Here is a 21,467-nt window from a genome sequence, read left to right as displayed (position 1 = left end):
TAGAAATAATTTAAAGAAAAAATCGGGAACAGATTCTTAGATAATATACTATTTGAATATATTATTAAAAATCTATTAAAATAATTAATTTTGCTATTAAATTGTAGTTTACTTTAGTTAAGTAAATTTAGTGTCAGTTTTTATGAAACAAGGTTTATTTGAAGATTGTTGGATGTGATGAACGCACAGTTAGTCAGTGAGCTCTGTATGCTTTCAAGTAGGCTAACAATCTGATGCTCTCTAAGCGAGAGTTTGCATCACTGTTTGGTCAATCACTGTATTGTGTATTTGTCTCTGTTTTGTTGGCCATACAGTTAACGGCAAAATAAAAATTGTGAGTTTGAAACCAATTTAGTCTACTATTCTCATAATTAATACAAATAGATATCATTCATAATTTAAATTTCAATAATAGTTTTTAGTTGATCTTATATTATAAGTTATGTGATTAAATAAATTATAACTTTTATTTCTATAATTTTAGTAAATAAATGAATTGTAAAAGAGATATAATTTTTACAAAATTTATTTACAGACATAGTGTATATATATATATATATATACCAAATGGACATTTAAGTTATTTTCTATCGAAGAGAAAATAAATATGTAATTTTTAGATTACTGTTGAAACTTTAATCTGATTTCAAAACTAAATAACAAGTAATTTATATACTTTAAATTATACTGAATTGAACTTATACTGTATTATAATTTCTATATAATAACTTCATATTTATCGTATATCTGTTGAACCAAAAAAATAAGGTAAGAATATTCTGTATTTTTATTAATGCTATTTATAAATCTTATTTAATTAAATTTATTTTATATAAAAAATCATTATTTATACAACATAAGCATAGTTAGCTTTAAATATTAACTTATTTTATTATAATAATATTTTTTATATTTTTTATTTTTAAGAATATTTAATATTTATTTGTATAAATCTATACAAATTGTATAGATCTAAATTGTAATTGTAAATATATAATTTGAAAATTTTATGCCTATTATGGTTGTTTATTATATATAATGATACTTTAAGATTTAATATAAACTTTAATTACATTTTTGTTTTGTTTTAACTCTAGTATATTAAAATATAATTAATTTATATTAATCTGATTAAGAATCTGATTAATTGATATTATATATTAATAAATGCCAATATCTAAAGTAATTATCTGAAAAAATATATTTTAGTTTTTTAATTATTTATAGTATGCTATTACTTTGTTCTATATAATTTGATAAATTTATTAAATTATTTTCTAATTTGATTGAAATTATTCATACACTATTAAAATATTGTAGTCTTGATCTCTAACATAATAATAATAAAGATTTTATGTATATGTGTATAGTATTAATTAAAAATAGCAAAATAAATTTATATACCGGTAAATTTATTCTTATTGCTAAAATTACTTACAATAATTGTTTGTTTATATAAATAATTAATATTAATAAAGATTATATTTTTAATTCAGTATAATGTTGTCGTAATTATTATATTGATAATCACTATCTAATAATAGTTCATAAGATTTGTTAGAAAATGAATACATTTATTGTTATTAATTTTTCTTTATAAATCATTTGATAACACTATAAACAATGACATCGTTTTAGTCATATCTAACTAATCACTCAATTATTAAACTGAGATTTGATATGAAGAAAAATTTTATAAAAACTTTATGAGTGCTTATGAATAGTGTATGACTTTTTTTCTCAAACCATTCAGAAAATGAATGCGAAAATAGGCGATAAAAACTTGTTAAAAAATTTGGATTTTTTTGTGTTAGTTTGTTGACCAAAAAAATATTATTACTTTAGTATGGCTTACTATCTGTCATAACTCTGTCATAACATTTTTATAGTAAAACATACGTATATGTAATCTATAAAAAATAAGATTTTATTTATGTATACAATTTATAGAAACAAAATTATGGTTTTGTTCCCAAAAGATGATGGGAAACGACAGAAAAGTTTTTTATTAGATATATTTATATATATTTTTACGGAAAAGATTATATAAGAGAAACACTTTAAAATGATTTCACATTTATTTTCTTTATTTCTCTCTCTCTCTCTCTCTCTCTCTCACTCACTCACTCACTCACTCACTCACTCACTCACTATTTTATTATACATATTCAGTCAAAAAATATATAACAATATTTTTGATAAGCAAAAAAATAGACGTACATTAAATGAGACTTTTTTCTCTCTCTCTTCTGATGTCATCAAACAAAATAATATTGAGGTTAATCTTTGAGTGAAATATTTGTCAAATGAATATATTGTAAAATCTTTTAGTTATATTGTATATGAAAAAGATATTACATTATATTTTTTATATTTTAAAAAATGATTTTTATTTTATTCTCAGTAAAAATTCTTTATATATTTTATTGCAAAAATTGTTCTATTGTTTAATATCTTAACTAAAAGTAATAAAAAATATATAAATAAATATATATAAGAAAAAGCAATATCAAAAATAAATTGACTATATATAGTACTCTAATATAAAATATTATTATTATTGTAATTTGATTGAAATTTATAGTAAACCAATTCAATATATTTATATACTATAGTTATATTTGACAAAAATATTATTCTAAATAACATATCAATCATATAAATAGTTATTATTATTATTATTCAATGAGATATTTATGTCTATTATTGTTTTTTTGTCTAATATTTTTGAATCAAGATTTGAAAGACCACTTCAAATGATTTGAGGTCAAAATCTTAGAAAAAATTAAATGATATTTGTATTAATCAATACATTAAAAACTTAGAAAAATAAAGAATCAAAAAATGTTATTAATTTTATTTTTTGAGAGTTTTTATATTATTTTATATATTTCTTATATGTCTTATGAAATAAAATCGTAAATCAATTGATTTTGTTTTCTTAAGTTTTTCTCTCACTATACAGTATAAACTATAACTCAATATAAAATTGATTTCACAAAAAAATAATAATAAAAGATATCTGAAATCTTAAATAAGTTTTTTATTTTTAGCCAATTCTATTGCTTTGGAAAATAATAAAACGTGAGGATTAGTGTTTTGAAGAGCTTAATGATAATTCAATTGTCATCAATTTTTTTAATAGATAACCATTGATTACTTTATAAAATGTGAATATAATTTTAGTCTAATGTTTATGTGTCCCGTAATAGATATTATTTGAAATCATATTCTCATTGAACCCATACTAAACATTTAATAAAAAACAACTCTATTTACAAATAGTCCGGCACCGGGAGATTCAACACAAATCTCTCTCTCTCTCTCTCTCTATCTCTCTCTCTCTCTCTCTCTCTCTCTCTCTCTCTCTCTTTCTGACTCACTCCTTCTCTTTCTATTACAATACCATACAATACAAAACAATATATGACAATAAAACATAAAAATAACGATAAAAATAAAAGACATGAAGAAAAAAGTGAGTGAACACAACATTATTAGCTTTTTTGTCATTCCTGTCATTCACTTAAATAATCTGATTAACCATTTTTCCCGTTATCTAAACAATGGTCTGCTGTGAGAACAATTGTATGGAAACGACACATAATAACACTATATTTTGGTCAATATATTGTTAGAATTAATAATAATAATAAACTTTAATAATAAAATTAGTAAATAACAATCAATATATAATAATATCAAATATCTATAAAAATTAATCAAATATTTTTCTGAAAATAATTAAAATATAAAACATTTCTGCATTACAAAATTTTTAGATTTAAATAAAATATATGATTTAATGCATTTAAATTATAATAATCAATATCTATAAGTTATATACTATAAGATAAAGTAAAAGATTAGTAAACAATTTAATTGGCAACTCATGTGTGACAAGAGTTTATATAAATATAAATAATAGGAATTTTCTAATTTAAACATTATTTGTATATTTTAATCAATAAATGAAATTTAATTTAAAAATGAGATTAACAAATAAAACTAATTTTATATTTTAGTTTTATTGCAGAAATATTAATAGGTATATTGGCACACAAACAAACATACAAACAAATATAAATACATAAACTAGTATATACTATATACAGTATACAATACTATACATAGTATACCGTAAATGAATTATATAAAGAGAGACAAATATAATGTGATATTCAATATATTGCAATTTGTAATACATATACAGTATTTCAGTACATCGAAAACATCATTAATATTGTCATCTTTATTGCATAAAATACTATATATTTTAATTTAATAAAACAACAAAAATTAATTATAATGCCTAACTATTGAAATAGTTTTGAATAAATAAACAGTTTTATACTGTATATCGTGATAATCAAAATAATGATTGTTTTTTTTTTGTACATACATTGGTAACAATAGAGGTTTTAGCTAACGGGAGATTTACAGAGGGTTTTAGATATAGAGGTTGTGTTTAGGGATCAGCGTTTGAATAACATTGATGTCACTCACAGTAATTCTCTATTGAATACATTAATAAATAATAATACTGTAAATCAATATTAGACTAAAGGCTATGTAATACTCGGACAAAATTAAATCGGTTGCGAAAAGCATACAATGCTTTCAATTCTTTATATATATATACATATATATGTATATATATATATATATATATATATATATATATATATATATGAAAATCTTTTATAACATTACTGTATATAATATCATATATACTTTATTTACTATTAAATGAATATTCTATTTCTAAGTTTAATGTATTAAAACTAAGAATTTAGTATATATTTAAAGTTCACTATTTGCTGTTCACTCGCTTTTAAATAAAGGAATTAATGTTTTATATAAAAATATATTTTTATTAAATTTTTATTTTTACTAAGTTTCTTAAACAGATTTTTAAAAATACATAATAACTTAAACATTAAATTTTTAATATAATTTATTTTTTATTTAGATAAGTATTTTTGCATTCTAAAAAATGTCTTTTAAATTACAATATATTTTTTTAATAATAAATAAGACATTATTTTGTGTGTCATTTTTCCAATTTTTATATCGATATTTATAGTCTAGCGATGACTTATGGGATACCAATGGGGATAGTATTACATAGTTTAGACTCCAAATCATTGTCTTTAAGCCAAAAAGCATAGCTTTGTTTGTTATAGTCTATTATATGACTTTTTGTTGCTTCAATTGGATTGGGCTCCAGCTATATGTTGTCTCACAGTTTAGGCTATTATATCAATTGTGATGATCAATGACACGACTCACTCACTCCAAGTATAGCACATGTCTTACTTGCCTAACATTACATAACTAACAAAAATATTATTGTTATATAACTTATAGGATAGTATTTGAAGCGAAAATACACACATATATCTAATATAATATATGTCTAACACACATATATATACGAATGTTTTCTTATAGAAAAACAGGAGAATATGTGTCTCAAACATATTATTTATTAGTTTTCCATTACTACTGACAACTACTGGTGTACTCCTCTGGCAAACCACTTGCCTCTATACTACCAGTACTCCTAATACTGAGTCACATAAGAAAATATATGATATAACTAAAGTTAAGATATATTTTGTAAGTTCTCCCCCTCTCTTGTTATACACATTTATATTGGTTTTCGAGAGACATGTAATTTAAGATCAATTTTTATCCTCAGTCTCTCTCTCTCTCCGTTCGTTTGTCTCACTCTTTCTTTCCTTCTTTTTTTGCTTATCTGTCTCATTGTCTTTCATAGTGTGTATAGATTTTATATTATTAATAATAATACAATACAAAATTATTACTAATATTTACACTAAAATTAAAATCTATATTTTTAAAAATTTATTCATTATTTTAAACTTTTATTCAAAATATGTAAATTCAATAAACTGTATTGAAGGATAGTATAAGCATTATAATGCATTAAATGAAAAAATTAGCTGTATTAATTATGTATACTTAAACATCTTAATCAAAAATGCAAAAGTAAAAAAATATAAGTGTAAGATAACAATATACTACAAATATATAATTTACTATAAATTTATTTCATATACTGTAATATACACTAAATATTATATTTATTATTATTCTTAAAACAGTAAATTATAAAACATTTTTATAAACAATAATAATCTCTATTAGAAGTTTTTTTTCTTGTTAAGAAAAAAAAATTATTATTTAAAAAATTAATTTAATTTATTGTTTAAAAAGCTATTTTTCTCGACTAGACTTTTTATTTTATTTATTTTAATATAAAATATAAGATAAAATAAAACATTAAAATAAAAATAAAGATATACAATCCTTATGTTTAAATTTTATAAAACATTTTTTTAAATAATAATTTTAATATTATAAGTTTTAATATTATATAAAAAATTATATTTACTTTTATTAAACAATTGAAGCGTTAATTTGTAGTTAAAATTTTTGAATGCTTTTGTGAATATTAACTTTTACTTTTGTTAAAAATATTTACTATATATTTCAAATTCAATGCGGATGTCATTATGGAGTTTAAGGATTCAATACACATATTTTAAGACCATTTTATGATTCAGTTATTTCTGTAATTTTCATAAATTATTAATTTATTTGAATTTTATATTCTCTACAATATATACACAGTTTATTTAAAACATAGATAATAAATACTGTATTATTTATTTATAAAATCAATTTTTAAAACTAAAACATATTTAGATTGTATTCATTATTTATAAACATTAAAGAATAATTTTATTATAAAACACAAATACTTTATAATATTGTATTATATTATCATATAAATCATTACATTATTTTTTAAAATATCTAAATTCTGCATAAATACTATATTCAGTGATGTGTGATATTGTTTGCAAATTATATTTTATTTACAAAAAAGTGATTTATCAAAATTTCTTTAAATTTCTTTTAAATAAAATATAAGAAAATAAGTTTAAAAATACAATGATTACTGATTAGAATATTTATTGCTAATAAACATATCGTTTGTATTGCAAACAAAAGACATATAAATAATATTATTTCAAATATAAACTGATAAACAAATACAAGATAATTTTAAATTCATATATTTTATAAATTAATAGAGTGACCAAAAAAAATTATATTATTTGAGTACATTTAGAAATATTTTGTAAATTTTCGTATACAGAACTATTATTTTTTTAATTTCATAAATAATCTAAAAATATTATGTGAAACATTAGGTTTTAGTAAAATAATTTTTATCACCTTAGCTGATCCATCTGAACTTTTATAGATAGCTATATAGAATTTATTATTGAAAATATAAATTAGATTTGCCATTGAAATCAAAAGTTATGTAACTTTTACTTTTCATATCAGCATATTTTACAATAATTATATTTAGAAAATATTTTCTATTAATGTATTTTATCTCCAATATAATAATTTCATTGCTGAACACTACATGTCTATTAACTTTTTGTTATTTGAAATAAAAGAAATTTTTTTGAAAATACATACGATATAACGAATATTTCAGTCATCATAAATCTAGGAAATAAAGTGAGAAAAACAAATGTCAATAATGTTTTTTTATGCATTGAATGACATATTATTATTGATCATTCAATACAAATGTGATTCAGATGTGTCTCTCATGATTGAGTGATCTCTATATTATAATTTTGACATTACATACAAATACATGATCTTTAGTTTCTATACTATGATATGTTTCATCAGCTTTTGGAGTGTGTCTTCAAAATATTTTGCTAAACATGTTTAGCAAATATAATTAATTATCACTACATCTATAAATACTTGCAAATGGGTAAGACATATAAATACAGAAAAAGGCAATCATTGCCTCTAAATAAATGCAAATAATAATTGTTATTTGTTTTAGTTGCACACATTATGAAATGTTAATATATTTATTATCTATGAGATAATCTATATATATAAATTTATATAAATATATATTGAGTGATTGATTATGAAAGTTGTGCAATAATATAAATAAATTATTATTTTTTTTATTTATCAATAGTATTAGTGGCTGATTGTGCAATGATATGTAAAAATTAAATATATCTTGATTTGGCAATTAATTTCTCTGAATTCATTGATAAATGCATAAAAGTTTTAATTAAATTTGTTATAAAAGTTTTTATTTTACTTAATAAGTAAAACTACGTGTGTTTACTGGGCTATAAAAGATGTGATTATTTAGCCAATTATGAGACAGTCATAAAAACAGAGAAAAAGAAAAGAATCGGTAAATTCTGAGAGAAATAAAAATAGTTTTTAGTCTAAATGTCTAACAAAACATTGAATATCAGACCTTATTATTTGCTACTATAATAAATGGCGTTATTTGACTTAACATTTGCAGCCAAAACTCATTATTCATTTTTAGTCGAATTAGATTTTGGGGTTTTTCTCTCTCTCTCTCTCTCTCTCTCTCTCTCTCTCTCTCTCTCTCTCTAATACTCAAAATTCATTGAATAATCAAATTAAATAACAAAATAAAATATCTGAAATTCTTGAACATTAATTCTTGTATAAAATAAACAATATGTGATCAAAAAGTTTTTCCTTTTTTATAATACATATACACAGTATATATAATATATATAAATTAAAAACAGTCTAATGTGGAGTTAAAAATGAAAAATTGTTTTAACATTTTTTATGATTTAATTATATTTAGTGCAAAATTATTTTCTCTCTTTCTCTTAAGGTTTTCATTATTCTATAATAATTTAAAACATTAAACTTCTTATCGCTCATATAATACGATATATAAATCCTTTTTTCAAAATAATAGTGTTATGATATTTTAATGATATATGAAATGCAAAAATAAAATAGAGTTTGTAATAAACAAAAAAAAACTTATATTTAACAAAAAAAACTTTATTTACATAAATATATCGTAAGCTTATAGAAGTTAAGTCCATTTTTTACTTAACTTTTTTTATGTCAAAAACTATATAATATTATATTACTGTTATATAGAAGTGTATGGAAAATATAATCGAAATTTTGAATTCTTATTTAAATTATGATTCACTACTAAAGCGCTTATCTTTAATACCAAATTCTATCAGAATATTCTGTTTTATGTAATATTCTTATATATAACTTATGTGTCTGTTTATACATATAGTATATGTGATATAAATAAATGTTATATAAAATTTAGCTCAAAATACTATTTTTTAGTTTAAATACCATATATTTTATTAATATTTAAAGGAAATATACAATAAAAATAAGTTTTAAAAATAGATAGAAAAGAGAGAAAATGGGCAAAAACTCAGTGAAGCAAAACCACAAAATTGATGTATCATTTAGTTGAACCCAAAGGCAATTTAATAGATGCACACATACTGTGAACTTATAGACACCGTCACTAATAGTAACTGTTATGACATTAAAAAACTAACAGTGCATCTGCTGTTTCACTGAAAAATTGATAAACACTAACTAATAGTGACACGTATATCATTGCATATATCATGTGAGTGCGTGTATGTGTGTGTGTGTGTGTGTGTGAGTGTGTGTGTGTGTGTGTATGTGTGTATGTGTGTGTGTTGCATATGTTGGATATTTATGAATAATTATTGGTTTATAAAATTTTCAAAAAGTTTAATTTTTGTAAATCTATTTTGAAAACCAACAAAAAAAAGTAGAGTGCAATTAATTATGTTTAATTAAATAGGGATTTGAATATATTTTAAGCATAGTATTAGTATCTCTTTCAGTCAATCTTTATAAGTTACAACATAGCTATTCCATACACTATTTATACATTATACCAGATATAATAATAATGTACAGTATATACAGTACAACATAAATACTATACTCTATATGCTATATATTATACTTTTGCGTGTTTTTTGCAGTCACTGACTGAATAGTAGCTCAGGTACTATACTCTCGATAACTCTATTGTATTTGTTGTCAATGTTTGCCAAACAGTACTTCTGACAAAAATCTATCAAAAAAAAACAAAGATTTATATATTAATGAATTGGATAATATTGTACATGGTCATTTTTATATTAAATACATATATTGTATAGTTGGTTAGACAATTGTTAGACAATTTTTTGTTTACTAAATTATTTTTTAATAAAATAATACAATATCTCGTTAACTATATGTTTCTACTAAAATAATAGCAGTTTCATTATATACATTTGACCAAATAATTAAAAATATATATACGGGTATACATGTTCTACCGGAGCTACTATTCAGTAATTGCTTTTTTGAATATATTGAACAATTAATTGTTTGGCAATTAACTATAGTCTGGGGCATAGCCCGGCAATTGTGTGCGACATTACATTACAATTCATTTATTTAAAACAAAGAGAACTTTTTGTTCATTTAAAGTTAAGTTGCGATAAATTGAGTTTATTTTTTGTGTAACTAAATAACAAATTTTCTCTTAGTTTTGTAATCACTTGAAACAAAAAACTTTATAATTAGTCTTTTTGTTGTCTCTTTTACTTACTTTTGAGATTTAATTCATATTAATTTCTCTCTCTCTCTCTCTCTCTCTCTYTCTCTCTCTCTCTCTCTCTCTCTCTCTCTCTCTCTCTCTCTCTCTCTCTCTCTCTCTCTCTCTCTCTCTGATTTACTCTTAATAGACTTTTTTAGGCTTAACATCTCTTTTCTTATATCTTTTACTTAATTTAATCAAAACTTATGTCATCTCTAAAACCAAACATTAAAATTTTGAATAATTATTTAGTAAAATATGTAGTATAATCAAACTAAATCAAAAAATATATATTTTAAATAAAAACAATTTGATTAAAAAAAATTATATTAAATATATTATTTCTATAAATAAATTAATATTATATATGAAACTTATATGTCATACAATATAAATACAGTATAATTTATAAGCAATGTTTCAATGAAAGTTATTTATAGATTTTTATTTTATTTTTCTTATTAAAAGTGTTTATATAATATATTTGATATAAACTCATGAGATAGTTGTCTCATTTTCATAAACGACTGTAATAAAAATGTACTGTAATTCAAGTATTAAATGAAAAAATATATGAAATGATATTATATGATATGGTATGGTATGAGGCATGAGATAAATGAGAGACAATCTGTCGCATAAAATATAGTGTAATTATCATTGAATATACAATAACTACTGTATAGAGTCTATAGTATAGACTATTCAAATAAAACAAAAATCAAAATCTGCTTTTATATTCTGTATATAAAATTTATAATATTTTGAATATACTGAATACATCTTTATGTATAAATTTACAATAAATATAAATATATATATTGAAAGTAAAGGCTTATTTTGTGAATAGATTTGAACACATAAATTGAGACAATCTCTCTCTCTTATGTCAATATACTAGTGAAATGAAAATAAATAATATAACAAAAACAAATAAAATCTTAGAAATATGTGAATAATACAGTGAGTGAGTGAGTGAGTGAGTGAGTGAGTGAGTGAGTGAGTGAGTGAGTGAGTGAGTGAGTGAGTGAGTGAGTGAGTGAGTGAGTGAGTGAGTGAGTGAGTGAGTGAGTGAAAAAAAGAAAGATAGTAAAAGTAATACAAACGATGAGTTTGCAAACAAATCCAATGACCAAAATTGATGATCACATCAAACATGAACTCAAAAAATTATTATTATTATACTAAATATCTATAGATTTCCTTTATATTTATATGTTTGACATACAGTATAGTAATATAGCGAACAATAAGTTAACTTTTGGTCAAAATATGTTTTGCTTTTAGTTTAGTTGAATGGTTTGGTTTATATAATAAATTTTATTTGTTCAGTAGATTCTCTTAAAAAACTTTTTATTGTTTTTATTTCGACTCAAACTAACAAAAATCGGTAAATTTTATATTTAATGTCATTTATTTTATTTGATGTAATAAAGAAAGAAAGAGATTAATAAATTTTCTGAAATTTGTTTGAAAATTGTCTCAACATTTATGAACACTTATATCTCTGCAACTAATTTGTCTATAAATGTTTATACAGTGTATGTCACTATGGATTTTAACATTACTTTATAATATAGTTTACTCTATATTATCATAAATTGACTCTTTTTTAATGAATTTAAGTCAAAAATTAATGCAATTTATTCTAATTTATGTACATTTTCTTATAGAATGTCATTAATCCTTGAAATGAGTGAACGATTCACGACATTATGAGTTACTTCTAATGTTATATAATATCTCTATATTTTTATATTATATATATATATATATAGTATATTCCATAATATTATTTTTGTTGTTGATCATGATTGAAGTGATGAGTAAAAATATTAGACAGTATAACAACAACAAAATTATTTATTTATATAATGATATGCAATGTATACAGAATATTCAGTATATTAAAACTGTATATACAGTACTAGAATATAGTCTACTACTTATAGTTTACTATTTTATAATCTCGGTCTTTGACATGAATATATATATATATATAGTACTGTATATAAAGTTTTTTATACATTTTTGTGTCACTTTATATTGTTGACAGAAAAGAATGATAAATAAAAATAAAATTGATTGCAATGAATAGTAAAGAGATGCTCAGATTTTTATAAGTTATAAAAAACAGTTACTGCAAAATGTATTGTAAAGTAGTATTTTAGAAACTTTTTACTTTTAGTTTTTTTATAAGTTTTATTTTCACACAATATTTTAAAAACTATAGATTATAATGCATAGACAGAGAGACAGATACAAACACAAACACAAAGAGTAACAAACAAATAAATAGACAAATAGATAGTCGTATAAAAAGAGAGACAGAGAAGTGATATATACTGTAAATACTATTTTTCTTCAAAGAAAAATATATTTAAAATATATAATTTTTAGTTAAACATAAATAACAAAATTTATAGAGTTTATATTTATATAAAAATCATGATTTTTAAAAACTCATTTTTAATAATTTACTTTATATTATATTAATCTAATATTGTAAACAGATATCTTTATTTTTAATAATAAATATAATAATAAATACTGTATATATATATATATATATTGTATATTTGAAAAAATCTTAAACATATTTTTAAATCAGATATGAAAATGTTTTGTAAAAAACATTTTAAAATATACAAACGAAAAATAAATCTTATATAAATAAGTTATATATTATTACATACGGTATATAAATTTTGTTCACATTTTTCTTATTCAATGTTTATTTATTTTTTGGGTAACAATAGGATTACAGAAAAAGACATTTGAAATCATAATGATTTCCAGCGAAAGTCTGTCATTTCTGAGAGTCATTGGAGATGAAGATTACGAGAGAGAGGCTGAACGCCGGTGTCTTCAATCGCGACGTCAATCAGAAAATACAAATAATACAAAAAGTTTGCGACTCGTCGTCAACGGTATATTATGGTCACGAAAGTGGTCTCGCGTTGCACTGTTGACCGCAGGACTTGTATTACTCACGATTGTTGTCTGTCCGCTAACTTTTCTCATTATCCACAACTCAACTGATAGACTCAATTCACAAAATTCAGACAAACTTAATAAACTTTCTGACATTTTAACCGATGATTTATTAGACGAAACTCCTTTGTCGCCCTTCGAAGAGGCCGTTATGGTGGACACCAACTGTGGACAGATTATCGGTACAGTAGAGGACGGGGCATTTGCTTTTAAGGTAATCAAAAATTATAATTAAATTATTTTATTTTTTGATTAAAATGATTTTTTTTAAATTTCTTATTCAATTAATAGTAATATTAAAATTTAATATAAAAATTATTATTTACATTTATACTGTGCTATATAATTATATATTTTATTTGTTAACATTTTATCTTATTTACATATTTGTGTAAATGTTGTTCCAAATTATCAAATATATTACAATATCTAACATTACAATTATTAATATTTGTATACAAATATATTCAGTAAAACTTTCCAAATTTTTTTTAAATATTTCATTTATATAAATATTGTTTTTATAATGTATTTATTTAATCTAAAAGTAATCAACAAGAAGGCAGTGTTGAATAATGGAAAATAAAACGATATTTTAGTTTAAATAGATATAAATAATGTAAAACTTTCTCAAAAATATATAATATAATAAATGTATTGCGAAAAAATATGAAACAAAAAATAAATTGAAAAAATTAAAAGAAAATACAGTTAAAGTTTTTTGTAAATAAATAAATAAACTAAAATGAAATTGAAAAGAAAATAAAAAGTTATTGTAAAGGGAGGTTTCAAAATAGGGGTAAATATATTGTATAAAAAATTCAATTTAACAATTGAATCGACAAAAAGTGTTAAAAAATAGTGAGAGTGAGAGTACTATAAGTACTGTAATTGATTAATGTTTTTGTTGCAAATATTATATATAGTAAAAGAAACAAAACAACAACAAAAAAAAGAGAGAGAGAGAGAGAGAGAGAGAGAGAGAGAGAGAGAGAGAATGAAGTTTACAAATAATGTTTGAAATGATTAGACTTTTGTTTGTGTTGTCCTTAATCGGCGGTCTTTCTCTTCATTCACTATAAAAATGTTTGTATTATTTTACTATTACTTCTAAAAATTACAATTGCTTTTAGTGGACATTCATTACGATTAGTGAGTGTTTTAATGTGTATTTTCATTGAGACTATTATCTTATTGTTACTCTAATATAAATGAACACTCAATTTATTAGGAGAGCCATCAAAATACTTATAAAAGAAAAACAATTGTCTTTTGCATTGGTTTTTAGGGCATTCCATACGCATTGCCACCGACTGGTCAAAGGCGATGGTCGCGACCAATACCTCTGTGGGCGGACAGTCAGGAGTGCGGTCGGCGTCGGTCGCGACACAAAAGAGTCAAAAAGTTTGGTTCAAAATGCGTTCAGTTTAACCCACTGTCCAAACAAATTGAAGGCAAAGAGGACTGTCTTTATTTGAATGTATGGACGCCAAGACTCGATGATTCGGTAATGACTTACTATATATCATAGATATTGTGACACATCATACCATACCATACCATACCATACCATACCATACCATACCATATGTACCATAAAATATAATAAATATAACACTAAAACACCATTAAATGCCATTTTATACTTTCAATTCTTTTATGTATTTTATTGACTTTTTTGAAAATTTTTGCTTTTATCTAACAAAATAATACAATATATGATAGACAATGAAAACTTTATATACCTCTTATTTAATATCTTTTTATCGTAATTGCTTTCAAAATATTGCTCAAACACACACACATACATATACTCACTCACTCCTGTCTTTTGTTTTATATATTTTTTTGTTGATCTTATATTTTAAAACTTGAAGTTTTTATATGTCTATAACGAAAATATATTTATCATTTAATAGCAGAATACTGTATATATATATATATATTTATATTTATATTTATATATAGTTACATCCAATGTTTTTATGGCAAACAAAACCAATATGAAAAGTACTAAACAAACAAACACAAAAACTGTATAATATTGAGTTTGAAAGCATTTAAAATGCTAAAAGCATTATATATAAATAATATACCATAAATAATTTAATCAATTGTTATTTTTATTTAATTTGAAATTCTATAACTTAAAATAATATAAAATTTTTTAATTTATTTTATTAAAATTTAGAAAATTTATTTATAAAACATAATCTTAAAATTTAGTAAAATTACGTTAAAATTGAAAAATTCATAGATTATCTATATTAGTTTTATTAAATTATATACAATATTATAATATTTTTAAAATACAGCAAATATATATAAGTTTATAGAAATCTATATTTATTGTTGAAAAAGATTTCTCTATTTATGTTATTATTATTATATATTACATATTTATATCTGTTATTCGTTATAAATGTGAGACCAATTTGTATGGATATTATAGTAATCTTATACCAAAATTACAATCATTTATATCTTTTCTATTGAAACTATAGTATGAATTGAATTACTTATGTTATATAACGAGCAGTAAATATAATAGATATTTACACACATTTATAGCATTGATTTGCAGAAACATTATAGTTTTGTTATTATATTATATAAACAGAACTTTTTAAAAGCATTTTATCGGAAAATTTAATACATTTTATTGGAATTAATTAAAATTTTAATTAATTTTACGTGACTAACACAAACAAAATGCATACCAATGCTAGCAATTAGCAATACACATGACATGACTTACTTTTTCGTATTATTTGATTTTATTTAAATTAATAAAATTAAATGACAAATGTGGTAAAAAGTTTAATAAAATTATACGCTTTTAAAATGACTATTTTTTACTTTTATAATTAAAGTTTTCATATTAAATAAATCTGTCAAATATATTTATTGCATATATAATTTTTATTGCGTTAATTTCTTAATTCATTTATTTTTATTATGACTATTATGATAAACAATTAAAAATTATGTATTTTTGTCGGAAAAAAGTTTCAAAATTTAAGCCAACACATAGTATTAACCACAAAATTGCCAAAACAAGAGGCAACACATATATCATAAGTATATTATTAGTAAAATATAGTTATTTTAATTAGTGGGTCATTAGCTGTAAATATTGCCTTTTGTTTTCAATTTTAATTATTGTTTATTTAAATTGTGTGTTGTATTTGACTTATTCATAGATTAATATATATATATATATATATATATATATATATCAGAAATAAATTTTATTATATTAAAAGTTATTAACGAGTTTTGTTGTGTTGCGAGCCATTAATTGCTGGTATATATCTGTTTATGACTTTAATTATAAATATGCTATTTTTATTTATCTCTTTATTCACTATAATAATAATTATTATATAGTACTGTATTATATAACAAACCTTTTCTGTGAAATATTTTTGATGCCATAAATTCATTGAACATAACTTTAGGGTCTATATATATTTTTAATAAATTGCACTAAACTTTGTCTATTGATTACAGTCTTGTGTAATGCTATTAAAACTATAAGACAACAACAAAAACAACAATAATAATAATATAAATACTAATAAAACTATTGTTAAAAGCAAAAGAAAATCTTTTGAAAGTGAGAATCAGATTCTTTACAACAATTGTTTAATTGTCTTAATTGAAGTTTATTCATACAAAAACTTATTGAATGAATGGATCGTATTTTTTATTTCATGTTTTTTTGTTGTTACAAATAAAAGCTTTCAATTAAATATATAATATAAGTATATTCTTTGAAATTAGTGATTCATTGCCACCAAAATGTTTAGATATTCTGTGATAAAAAGCACTCAAGAATTTTTACCTAATTTTGCTATTCTTGTTGTATATACAAAACCCAGTGATTAAAACTATCTCTTTTTTAATTGTACTCTCAAACAGACAAATAGGTATTAAAATAATAGAGAAAACTAACAAAAGTTAGACCTCTTATATGTATGTTTCTAGTATTTGACGAGAAGGAAAAAACCATCGGTTGTATTGTCGTTGTAATGAAGTGACAATTGGGCCGCAAATTATTGAGTTTAATTGTCTCTACCAGTGCTAGACTACTAGTGCTCTATTAACAGATACATACACAAAAACTAACAGATGCCATACATTCTCCAATGGATAGCTTATGTACTGTAGTAGTAGTCTTTGACCATTGAAATGTGTTATCGGAAGCCATTCCACTACATTGTCCGCTAAATTATTATTATTACTATTATTATCTTCAGACCTATTGTTTCGTGTTGTGTCCGAACATCACTATATCTCTAGTATTTTTTGTTGATTATAAGCTATTAATTTACTATTTGTTCATTTCATTTACTCTATATTTTTTCACTTTCCTTATTAATGTACATAACTTATATATATAAGTAATATCGGTATATAATGTATATATATATATATATATATACAGTATATACAATACAATTTAGTGGAAGCTATCAATTAATGTCAACAACACATTGTGTCTTAAGTTGGCAAACAAATATGAGGACTATTTTATATTATATAAGACAATTGATTGCCAAATACTTCGCACAATCACACATAAACAGTACTATACAGTACTATATTGTATAATATACCAGTATATAACACATATAAACAAATGACAAGAAATAGCTATTACTTATATTTTTTGGTATTATCTCAATATCCGGAGCTTTTTTGTTACACACATTAGTCAATAACTCAAACATATGTTATTTGTTTTAAATGTCAACCAAATTAATGATAAATTATAACATAAATCACAACAATTAAATGTGCAATTGTTATAATAAATTTTGATTATAGTTAAGTTTATAATGTAATTTTTGATGCCATTTTATGACTCTGTAATTAAATATTATATTATATTTAAAAAATATTTTCAAATGAATTAAAATTATAATGACATTTTTACACACATAATTAGTATTTTATATTTTTTGCTAAATATATTTTTAAGTTATAAAATAATAAATCTATTTATTCTTTTATATAACTTACAAAAACATGTCTACAGTATTTTTTTATATAAACTTATAGTACAAATAATATTATTTGCATTATTATTATTTATGTTTGAGTTAACGATTGTTAATTTTTTAGTCCATTTATAATACCATTAGTTTAACTATTATATTATTACGCTATAAAATGTTTTTTCCATCCATTTAGTTAAAAAAATACATTTTAATCGATTAACAAATAATGTTTTTGTTTTAATTAGTTGTAATGTTTTTCTTTAAATATAAAAATATAGTCAAACCTTGAGGTGATGGTATGGTTTCACGGGGGTTTTCTGCAGTACGGCTGCGGCCATACCGACCGCTTGCGGCCAAACGGCAAGTTGTCCCGTGACTCCAACTTTGTATTCGTTTCATTCAATTATCGACTCCAAGCTCTTGGGTTTTTGGCATTGGATTTGTTGGCTAATTCCGGTGCAAACTCTTCATTTGGTAACTACGGTCTGTGGGATTCAATGGTTGTCTTGGAGTGGATTCAGAGAAATATTCACGCCTTCGGTGGTGATCCACGAAGAGTAACGTTGTTTGGCAGCGATGGCGGCGCCGCTATGATAATGGCCTTAATGACAAATCCTGATTCGAGATCACTATTCCGATCCGTTTGGCTAATAGATCCGGCTCTCTATTTCAACCGTACATTCAGTGAGACATCAAATTATAATCACAATAATTTTTTGTCGCGAACCGATTGCCATCACATCGACTGTCTTTATAAACTGACCGCCGAAGATGTGCTGAAGACATTTATTGGTGACGACGACCCGTCGTATGCCATTAAAGATCAGAACGATTTGCCGATTCAGGGAATGTTAAACAAACAGCTTATAGTCATCGATGGTATGTATCGTTGAATAAAACATTTTTTGTTTTTTGTGAGATTTATGTTTTACTGCCAAAATATATATATAAATATGTAAAAAGTCATCGATTTTATTTGTAAAGCACACAACCTGTGATATAATGTTAATATAATCTATAGAGTTATGAAATAAAGAAATATATGTTTTATTTATTGAAATCAGTTAATAAATTTACATACAATTTGATTTCTATAAAATAGTCTAATATATTCAATTGAAATATTTACAAATTTTATATTTACTTTTAAATAAAATATAGATGAATTAGTGACGGCTCCGATACCATTTCCAGCGGACACATCAGTCGATATACCCATATTAATAGGCTCTACAGCTCAGAGCATTGAGTACTGGCCCGGACCCAGGGAGCTGTTAAAGTGGACGTGGAATGACTATAATAAATACGTGACCACTTCACTGGATTCATTTGGTCCCCGACTCACACAATTAGCACTACAACACTATCCTCCCTCACCAATGATGACACCTGCACTACAATACCTAACTATGGTGACTGACTTGAGGCAGATATGTCCCGTTAATTTGATTGCCGCCAATCTGTCCTCACTATTAGTGTCACCAATCTTTAGATATCTGGTAACATCTCGACCATCCCAACCAATTAAATTATTTGATATCAAATCAAACAATTCATTTCATTTTTGGGATTTGATCGCATTTTTCGGTACTATTGATTGGTTTATCAAAAAGCCATCCGATTTTGATAAACAATTTGCAGAACAGATTCGTGAAATTGTCTTTAATTTTGTTAGGGATGGCAAACCTGATTGTCATCCCAATCAGGTATCCATATCGTTGCCATCCAAATGGGATCAATCATTTCCACATCAAATGGCTATCATTGGCTTAAACGAGACAATTATTGTTGACAATTATGTTATCAGTGATAGGTGTGAGTTTTGGGACAATCAAGGATTAACTAAATACGCGTGGATTAGTTAAATACATCATAACATTGACTACAGACACATATAAATACACACACATTATTTAATCCTATTTGTTATCTGTTTATATAAATATTTATCATTTTTCTATTAAATAATAAATTTTATATATCATTGAATTAACAGAATATTCTATAATTCATAATCTGGAAAAGTTTTTAATTTATTTTAGTGTATATTTATTTTATGTTTCAATATGTATGTAAATAATAAATTAAATTTTATTGTACATAAAAGTAAACATAGATATAAATTTTTGAGATATAAATAAATATTGTATTTAATATTTACTATATATCGAGTTTAGAAATGAAATATATATTTATACATTATTGTACAAAAATATTTTAATGAAAATTATGTTTATATATTATATTGTTTTATAAATTATGTAAATATGATTTAATTTTTGCTTATTTTCTTTTTTCTTATAGACAAATAAATTATAATAATTATATATATATAAACATTTTTAGATTATAATTTGAATATAACTTAAAACTTGATATGTAATTATAAACTTTTGTAAATTAATAAAAAATATATAAATTACTTCAAAATTATTATGATATCTATTTATATACTTAAATATGCAGTTAATATGTATAGTATTAAATTTATAATATCTACATTTATTTAAATATCATATTTATAGTGAATGCAATTTATAAAAATTTACAAGAATTTTGAGATATAATAAAAAACAAAATCAATAGATTACTTGAATTACATTTTTTTAGAATAACGTATAAATTATATCAATATATAAATTGTTGGATAGACTCAAACTAATAATAATAATAATAATATGATATCACATACACTAATATATTATACAAAATATAATAGAAATTAATAGAAAAGAAATGTTAAACACAATGAAAGTGAGATTAAGTCACATAAAACTCATTTGGAGAACACATATGGCGTAGAATACGGTTTGAGTTAATCAATGCTTTTCTCATTAAACCATATATACTGTACTCTATGACTGAATGTACGATATATACTGTACTATAAATAAGTGCAACAAAAAAACTTATTACAAAACGTCTAATAATTGAATGATAAG

The 21,467-nt window shown here is 22.6% G+C and overlaps 1 protein-coding gene across 1 annotated transcript in view; it reads left to right on the top strand.

Annotated features, from left to right (window-relative positions):
* LOC128951221 (para-nitrobenzyl esterase-like) overlaps nt 1-20,390 on the top strand; it is a 30,088-nt gene extending 9,698 nt beyond the window's left edge. The window contains exons 2-5 of the mRNA XM_054296470.1: nt 13,285-13,733; nt 14,808-15,026; nt 18,804-19,404; nt 19,687-20,390. Of these exons, the coding sequence (XP_054152445.1) occupies nt 13,314-13,733; nt 14,808-15,026; nt 18,804-19,404; nt 19,687-20,390 (1,944 nt within the window). The 5' untranslated portion in view covers nt 13,285-13,313. The remainder of the gene's footprint in view (nt 1-13,284; nt 13,734-14,807; nt 15,027-18,803; nt 19,405-19,686) is intronic.
* The last annotated feature ends 1,077 nt before the right edge of the window (nt 20,391-21,467 follow it).

The sequence above is a fragment of the Oppia nitens genome, unplaced genomic scaffold (assembly GCF_028296485.1).
Source record: "Oppia nitens isolate AA-2021 unplaced genomic scaffold, nextdenovo-longstitch-racon4-pilon3 scaffold1_pilon_pilon_pilon, whole genome shotgun sequence".
Classification (NCBI taxonomy): domain Eukaryota; kingdom Metazoa; phylum Arthropoda; class Arachnida; order Sarcoptiformes; family Oppiidae; genus Oppia; species Oppia nitens.
This window is presented reverse-complemented; position numbering and strand designations above follow the sequence as displayed.